This window comes from Salmo salar, chromosome ssa15 (genome assembly GCF_905237065.1).
Source record: "Salmo salar chromosome ssa15, Ssal_v3.1, whole genome shotgun sequence".
NCBI lineage: Eukaryota > Metazoa > Chordata > Actinopteri > Salmoniformes > Salmonidae > Salmo > Salmo salar.
The window spans coordinates 92,922,589-92,931,778 of NC_059456.1; the positions used below are offsets into that span (position 1 = coordinate 92,922,589).

At 42.1% G+C, this 9,190-nt stretch overlaps 1 protein-coding gene across 2 annotated transcripts; it reads right to left on the bottom strand.

Moving 5' to 3' along the window:
* Positions 1–348: 348 nt before the first annotated feature.
* LOC106572587 (coatomer subunit zeta-1) lies at positions 349–4,395 on the bottom strand. Of its 2 annotated transcripts, none has more exons than XM_014146905.2 (9): positions 4,169–4,395; positions 3,689–3,757; positions 3,385–3,466; positions 3,075–3,166; positions 2,892–2,947; positions 2,675–2,752; positions 2,409–2,460; positions 2,267–2,305; positions 349–909 (listed from the first exon to the last, which is right to left on the bottom strand). In XM_014146905.2, the coding sequence occupies exons 1-9, from the start codon at positions 4,184–4,186 to the stop codon at positions 862–864; spliced, it is 534 nt and encodes a 177-aa protein (XP_014002380.1). In that variant the 5' UTR covers positions 4,187–4,395; the 3' UTR covers positions 349–861. The 2 variants fall into 2 exon arrangements, with proteins under 2 accessions (XP_014002380.1, XP_014002381.1); XM_014146906.2 differs by having other exon boundaries at positions 4,178–4,386.
* Positions 4,396–9,190: the final 4,795 nt, after the last annotated feature.

Consider the following 9,190-nt stretch of genomic DNA (forward strand, 5'->3'; position numbering starts at 1 on the left):
AACTGAGGAAACAGTACATGGTTCAAGTGGACTGAAATTCTACATAATCTACAGTGTATATATAATAGTGGCTACCTGAGCTTCCATTCAATAAACCCTGACATTAACATATTTCAAAGTGTGACAAGAACAAAAAGGTCAAATTACATTTTACATTTACATTTTAGTCATTTAGCAGACGCTCTTATCCAGAGCGACTTACAGTAGTGAATGCATACATTTCATACATTTTTTTGCTGGCCCCCCGTGGGAATCGAACCCACAACCCTGGCGTTGCAAACACCATGCTCTACCAACTGAGCTACAGGGAAGGCACAAACAACCACAAAATATCATAATAGTCGCAGCTTCAGTGTCTAAAAGTTTTTATTCAAAAGATTTAAATGCTTGAATTTATCCAGTATTCTGAAGGAACAATGTGACTAACAACAAGGATGCCTGATCTGACCATGTCTGTACCATAGAAATAGGAAGGAATTATTTCTATGGTCTGTACTATAGTTAACACATGGAATGTTATCAGAGATGAGGGACATAAAGCTGTCAACTTACATGGTAAGAAAATGCAAACCAGGCAGCAGGAATGTATTGACACACTACCATCCAATATCCCTCTCACAGCTAGCTTCATAGCCAGATACAAGAATACTCTTTTACAGTAACGACACATGATCAATTCAGACAGACAATACTCAAAGATATCCCTGGCCCTGGGAGTGTCTGATTGGATGACTGATCAGCCTCTCCTCAGTCCTGATTGGAGGAATGGTGTGGAGTGAGTAGAGGGGAAGAGATGACATCACAGAGAGAGGAGGCATGTGTAATGGTGGTACAGTGTTAGATGAGGGGAGTTGACAGGTTCTATCGTAGCAGAGACCATTTGATCTGTTCCTTGGCAGACTGTAGCACCTGTAGAAGAAAACTGGCCTTATAAAATAGATCATACAAACAAGTAAACATACAAACACACGTTTGTATAATGAGCCTCCAGTCTGTGTTTATGACATCCATTTGAACTTTTTTTGCATTTCAAAAATGAGACTTTCCCTTTCGAAACAATGAATGTAAATGAATACCACCTCGATTGATAGACAGACCAACTGCCCAAAGCAGACATTTTTATCTCAATAACAAATCATTTCTGGGTAACAATTAAGTATCTTACTGTAATAGTTTTTGATTAAAATGGTCAAAAGGAAACAAATAGCTTTTTAGCAAAAATATATTTTTTCAATTCAAGCAAGAATTTTAAATCGGACTGTCTTGGAGTGGTCTGAGTGAGGGGCCTAATGGGAGGGGCCTAATGGGAGGGATATGTAAGCAGAAAACTCTAGGTGTTATTGTAAGACGTTTGAGAGTCTGTTATTGGTCTATTAATTTATACCGCCTGGTGATGTCACCAGGCAGGCCATAATTCCACCCATGCAAAACCCGCTGATGAGAAGGTCCAGTGTAGATAGTTGCTGGTTGTAAAAACTATCAGGAAATAACACTGCTAACATTTTTACAGTGTTAGTTTCATTAGCTGTTATACAAATATGACAAAACACAGGAAACCTGAATTTTGACTGCACTGGGTCTTGAAGTAAATGAAGGGAGACCATATGATTTACACATTTACCTCAAACTTTGACAAAGGCTGGAGAGAAAGATGAGTAATGCCAGTAAAGCAAAATATGCAGGAATTAATGCATGATTAATTTGTTGAAGGAAAATGGCCAGCCAGTAATCATTAGACAGGGAGGGAGAGAGAAGGAGGAGTGAGAGAAAGAGAGAAGGGATGGGAGGACAGATGAGAATTAAATGAGAAGATAATCAGGACTGGAGAGGACCTCAGCTCATAGGCCACACACACCTGACGATCATTAGCAATCGTGGGCTTTCCATGCATAAGGAAGAGTGGAAGCAGTAGGATTGGAGAGAGTGATGTTGAAGTATATGAGAGGGGGACATCAGTAGCCTGGAAACCCAGACTTAATTCAGCTCTATTTCAGTTTTGTTTTCACTAAATTAGTTAAGTGAAACAAGTGAGGTAAAATATAGGTTGATTCAGTCTGGATTCCCAGGCTAGCACAGTGGGCCCAGCTCTTAATCTTGTAAGGCTGGGTCCTGGTGAAAAGTAGTGCACTACATAGGGACTAGGGTGCTATTTGGACACATCCTAAGTCTCAGGAGAGTAGAGAGTGAATAATGCAATGGCGCATGATCCACACTGAACAATGTAGTATGCTGAGATGAATGAGGTAACTAGGGTTGTTGTACTCACCTGGGTGACAGTCTGCTCTGAGTAGGGAACATCTTCCCCCTGTAGGAGAGATTACATAGTGGGGTTAGGAAACCACACTCAGAACATTAGAGTCCACTGGGTTGAGTGAAGAGTGTTTTCTGAAGAGGAAAGGGACCCTTACCCTTAGTGCCACGCGGTGGACCACTTGCTGTGGATCACTTTCCAGAATCACTCTTTAGGAGACAGCAGAGAGAGAAGCTTGTTATCACTCTCACAATGTGCAAAGAGACGGCCACACTGGACCAGACCACAGCTGTCTTATGACTGTGGTTCACCAAGATCATACAACCATGCTTATTGGTTTGGACGGTTGAAAATAAGCAGTGGTAATTCATTTAGAGTCAATATCTAATCTAAAATGGAGAAATTATAAGACATGGAACTCACCCCCCATCCACAATTTCATCCACAGCGAGAAAGAGACCTTCCATATTCTCAAGTAGAGCTCTCCTCTCAACATTCTTTCTACAGAGGAAGACAACAGATAATTATTCAAGGTTTGCCTTTTGATGAAAGATAGCAAAAGATGTGTAAGATTTCACTCTCACCTCAACATTTGTCTCAGTGAGTCAAACAAACAATTCAGAACAGCTTTAGGTCTCACCTCAACATTTGGCTCAGTGAGTCAAACAGACAGTTTAGAACAGCCATTAGCATCAACTGTTGGAGGGGAACAAAACACAGAATCAACAAAAAGGTAATTTAGAGCATGGCAGGGTGCACTGCACTGAAATTAAACATACAATTGATTCATTATTTTCCAACCACGGCCTTCCAATATGATTACCTCATTTTCATGTGAGCTTCCAACGACATAGAAGAAGAGATCAATGTTGCTCTTGTAGACAACTGTGAGGCCCTCTAGCAAAGCGATCTCACCTGAGTATGCATAGAAACATGACAAAGGCTGCATTTAGACATGGAGGCCAATTCTGATTTAAAAAAATCCGAATTGGTCTTTAGATCAGCTCTGAAAATGATCTGATGTGAAAAGATATGATTGCTCAAAGACCAGTTAGTGGACAAAAGACCACAACACTATTCACTGACCCGAAAATATGTGTATGAACATGTGTGTATTAAAATGCATTTCATACTGTCAGTCCGGTGTGTCTTGCTGAAGATGTTCTTCTCAAAAGCTTTCTGTTCCTTTACTGAAGGGTAGGTGTCATCATAATACTGTAAATAAAGCATTAATAAAAAGAGGCGTGAAACCACAACTAATTGTTGTTTGTACATTTCATATGGTATGCTAATAATGCAGCTGTGTATTACATACTGATAGAATGAGTTACATAGCAGGGATCACCAACTCTGGCCCTGAGCTACTGGGTGTATGCAGGCTTTTGTTCCAGCCAAGCACTAACACACCTTTATGTAATACACGTATCAAAGTCTTACTTTAGCATAGAGTCGTTCTCCATCATTATCCAAAATGAGGACTGCTTTCACGGTGTATAATGACGGTTCCTGTTGTGAATATACACAGACATGACTGCCTAGCAGATAAGTTACACATCATCAATACACAGCAGCTAGCTAGCTAACGTTAGCAAACTAGCAAGCTACCTAACTAAAGAAAATGACATTCAAACGGAAACGTGTCATTACTACGCTGATAGCTATTCCTAGTAACTACACATTGTAACCAGAGATTTGCTGTTGTAACTAGCTAGCAAGTTAGTTTTCTAAAACAGCGGATGGTGAGTTCGCCAGGTAACGTTAGCGTCTATTGCTAGCTAACTAACTAACAGCTCCTTCCCAATTCTCAGCAGGCAGCAAGCACACTAATCTCTCTTTTGCAAAGGTTGCTAGACTCCCAACAAAAATCGAATCAGGAAATATAACATAAAGAATGATTTAAAAAATATATAACGTTACCAGCATTACCGTATCCATCTTATTTGCTAAGTTGCTAGCCAGAAAACTTCCTAGTTAGCTGCCTAAACGTTTATGTCGTCTTCCATTGGATGATAATCCGCATCAATCAAAACGCTCCGCTATGACACCGCCCACTCTGTTCTGAGGACAGAGTTCAAGCACAGACAGAACAATGGCTTAGTTATAAAAATCGTTGGTACAAGTCAACAAGCCCATACCAACAATTTATATACACACTAGATGACACATTAGGGGTGCTGTGTTGAAGCCACAGTGCCTCCATCTTGGCACTCCCCTACAGTTGGGTAAAAAGTATTTTGGAAGCATTTTTGAGATTACTAATGTTACTGTCCCCACTACAACAACAAAAATACTTAAAAGTGCACTATGCAGAAATCGCTCCGCAATTTCCTGGTTGCAATTTTTTTAATAGTTTTCCGAATTTCAGTTTATGTGATAAAACAAGCAAGTATGGTGTAGAGAATGATTTTACCATCTAAACCACTGTGAAAATTATAAAACCGAAAATAAAAGATGCAAAAACTAAACTGAAGGGGGAAACATAGAAATAGCCCACACAGAACAAATTTACTGCTTCCTAAGGCCAGTTTATACTTGCATTACTGACACGTCTGTAGACAATTAGATTGCTACAAGTGTAGTAGGTCAAAACGACATTTAATTTATATTCCGGTGGAATGTCTGTAGACCGTCGTGGAGACTGTCAGTTTCCTTGTTGCACAGACTTGAAAAAAGTTTAAATGTCTGCGACTGTTACCGGACTGCCACACCAACCAGACCAAATCCTCCAGTGACAAGATGATGCATGAGTTCTAAGATCGCCATTACATTGTAAATAATTATGTTGTTGTGGGTTTCTTTTCCTGTAATAATGAAAGCTAAAGTTAAGACATTGTCAGATATACTCTGGACATTATTTGAACTGGCTAGCCAGGCAGCTAACTAGCTAGCAACAAACCAAAACATTGTTTAGAAAATTGCTTTTAGTTGCCTGGCTTGATAGGTTGAAATTTACTGAATTCATTTTTTAATGGATGGATTTATTGGTGTTAAAATAGAGAACGTATGTGCTATTTGGAGCACCGGGCTGCTGATATCAAGCAGAGGCTGTTGCTTTGTGTTTATAGTTTTTCAGAACAACAACACCAAGTTTGATGTCGGATGGCAATAGAATGTTCATGATGTCACTACGAGAATTGACTACAGACATGTAAATAGATGGACTGTAAACCAGCCTTTAGACTTGCTTTCAATGAGAATGATAGATCTACAACTCACATTTCTATGTGAATTTGGTTGGGTAGCTCACATGTTAGATATTGCAGCTTCAAATACATGTAATTCTGTCCTTGAAACGTTTAATTGAAATCTGTAGATCTCCATTCATTCCTATGGAAGACTGCGCCTACTGGGGAGTGCCAATATGGCCAACCGGTGGCTTCAAAGCCTCTCAATGGCCAATACATAGCATCGGCAATCAAGGGTTTATATAAAGTGCATTCAGAAAGTATTCAGACCCCTTGACTTTTTTCACATTTTGTTACATTACAGCCTTATTCTAAAATTGATTAAATCATTTTTTTCCTCATCAATCTACACACAATACCCCATAATGACAAAGTAAAAATAGGTTTTTAGAAATTGTTGCAAATGTATTAAAAATTAAAAACGGAAATATTACATTTACATAAGTATTCAGACCCTTTACTCAGAACTTTGTTGAAGCACCTTTGGCAGTGATTACAGCCTCGGGTCATCTTGGGTATGACGCTACAAGCTTGGCACAACTGTATTTGGGGAGTTTCTCCCATTCCTCTCTGCAGATCCTCTCAAGCTCTGTCAGGTTGTATGGGGAGCGTTGCTGCACAGCTATTTTCAGGTCTCTCCAGAGATGTCTGGGCTCTGGCTGGGCCTCTCAAGGACATTCAGAGACTTGTCCTGAAGCCAATCCTGCGTTGTCTTGGCTCTGTGCTTAGGGTTGTTGTCCTGTTGGAAGGTGAACCTTCGCCCCAGTCTGAGGTCCTGAGCACTCTGAAGGAGGTTTTCATCAAGGATCTCTCTGTTCTTTGCTCCGTTCATCTTTCCCTCAATCCGGACTAGTCTCCCATTCCCTGCAGCTGAAGAACATCACCACAGCATGATCCTGCCACCACCATGCTTCACCGTAGGGATGGTGCCAGTTTCCTCCAGACGTGACGTTTGGCATTCAGGCCAAATAGTTGAATCTTTGTTCCATCAGACCAGAGAATATTGTTTCTCATGGTCTGACAGTCCTTTAGGTGCCTTTTGGCACACTCCAAGCAGGCTGTCATGTGCCTTTTATTGAGGAATGGCTTCCATCTAGCCACTCTACCATAGAGGCCTGATTGGTGGAGTACTGCAGAGATGGTTGTCTCCCTGGAAGGTTCTCCCATCTCCACAGAGGAACTCTGGAGCTCTATCAGAGTGACCATTGGGTTCTTGGTCACCTCCCTGAACAAGGCCCTTCTCCCCGATTGCTCAGTTTGGCCGGGCGGCATGCTCTAGGAAGAGTCTTGGTGGTTCCAAACTTCTTCCATTTAAGAATGATGGAGGCCACTGTGTTCTTGGGGACCTTCAATGCTGCAGATTTTTTTTTGTTACCCTTCCCCAGACCTGTGCCTCAACACAATCCTGTCTTGGGGCTCTACGAACAATTCCTTCGACCTCATGGCTCGGTTTTTACTATGACATGCACTGTCAACAAACGGAAGCAAAGCCACGAGCTGCCCAGTGACACGAACCTACCAGACAAGCTAAATTACTTCTATGCTCGATTCGAGGCAAATAACACTGAAACATGCATGAGAGCACCAGCTGTTCCAGATGACTGCATGATCATGCTCTCCGTAGCCGATGTGAGTAAGACCTTTAAACAGGTCAACATTCACAAGAGGCAGGGCCAGATGGATTACCAGGACGTATACTCCGAGCATGTGCTGACCAACTGGCAAGTGTCTTCACTGACATTTTCAACCTGTCCCTGACTGAGTCTGTAATACCAACATTTTTCAAGCAGACCACCATAGTCCCTGTGCCCAAGAACACTAAGGTAACCTGCCTAAATGACTACCGACCCGTAGCACTCACGTCTGTAGCCATGAAGTGCTTTGAAAGGCTGGTTATGTGTCACATCAACAACATAATCCCAGAAACCCTAGACCCACTCCAATTTGCATACCGACCCAACAGATCCACAGATGAAGCAATCTCTATTGCACTCAACACTGCCCTTTCCCACCTGGACAAAAGGAACACCTATGTGAGAATGCTGTTCATTGACTACAGCTCAGTGTTCAACACCATAGTGCCCTCAAGGCTCATCACTAAACTAAGGACCCAGGGACTAAACACCTCCCTCTGCAACTGGAACCTGGACTTCCTGACGGGCCGCCCCCAGGTGGTAAGGGTAGGGAACAACACATCCGCCACGCTGATCCTCAACACGGGGGCCCCTCAGGGATGCATACTCAGTCCCCTCCTGTACTCCCTGTTCACTCATGACTGCATGGCCATGCACGAATCCAACACCATCATCAAGTTTGCAGATGAAACAGCAGTGGTAGGCCTGATCACTGACAACGATGAGACAGCCTATAGGGAGAAGGTCAGAGACCTGGTAGTGTGGTGACAGGACAACAACCTCTCCCTCAACGTGATCAAGACAAAGGAGATGATTGTGGACCACAGGAAAAGGAGGACCGAGCATGCCCCCATTTTCATCGACGGGGCTGTTGTGGAACAGGTTGAGAGCTTCAAGTTCCTTGGTGTCCACATCACCAACAAACTATCATGGTCCAAACACACTAAGACAGTCGTGAAGAGGGTACGACAAAGCCTATTCCCCCTCAAGAGACTGAAAATATCTGGCATGGTTCCTCGGATCCTCAAAAGGTTCTACAGCTGCACCATCGAGAGCATCCTGACTGGTCCCATCACTGCCTGGTATGGCAACTGCTCGGCCTCTGAAAGCAAGGCACTATAGAGGGTAGTGCGTACGGGCCAGTACATCACTGGGGCCAAGCTTACTGCCATCCAGAACCTCTATATCAGGCGGTGTCAGAGGAAAGCCCTAAAAATTGTCAAAGACTCCAGCCACCCTAGTCATAGACTGTTCTCTCTGCTACCGCACGGCAAGCGGTACCAGAGCGCCAAGTCTAGGTCCAAAAGGCTTCTTAACAGCTTCTACCCCCAAGTCATAAGACTCCTAAACAGCTAATCAAAGGGCTACCCAGACCCCTGTTTTATGCTGCTGCTACTCTCTGTTTATAATCTATGTATAGTCACTTTAACACTAACCACATGTACATATTATCTCAACTAACCGGTGCCCCCGCACATTGACTCTCTACCGGTACCCGCTGTATATAGCCTCGCTTGTTATTTTACTGATGCTGTTTAATTATTTGTTACTTTTCTTTTCTATTTTTTTCTTAAATCATTGTTGGTTAAGGGCTTGTAAGTAAGCATTTCCATGTAAGGTCTACACCTGTTGTATTCGGCGCATGTGACAAATACAATTTGCTTTGATTTGATTTGAACTGTGGGACCTTATATAGAAAGATGTGTTCCTTTCCAAATCATGTGCAATCAATTGATTTTACCACAGGTGGACTCCAATCAAGTTGTAGAAACATCTCAAGGATGATGATTGAAAACAGGATGCACCTGAGCTCAATTTCGAGGCTCATATCAAAGGGTTTGTATACTTATGTAAATAAAGTATCTCAGTGTTTTACTTTTAATACATTTGCAAAAAATGATAAAAACCTGTTTTTGTTTCGTCATTATGGGGTATTATGTGTAGATTGATGAAAATGTTTTTTTTAATCAATTTTAGAATAAGGCCGTAACGTAACAAAATGTGGAAAAAGTCAAGGTGTCTGAATACTTTCCGAATGCACTGTACATAATTGGTCCAGACTATTGCTTGACTTGGGCAGGAGCTCACCGGAGCTGAGTACCAGCACCTCAAATTTGCTA

Coding starts and splice junctions, on each gene's coding strand:
- LOC106572587 (XM_014146905.2), bottom strand. Junction 3,167..3,384: donor CAAGACACACCGGACTGACA/GTATGAAATGCA, acceptor ATGCATACTCAG/GTGAGATCGCTTTGCTAGAG. Junction 2,948..3,074: donor GAAGCTCACATGAAAATGAG/GTAATCATATTG, acceptor CCCCTCCAACAG/TTGATGCTAATGGCTGTTCT.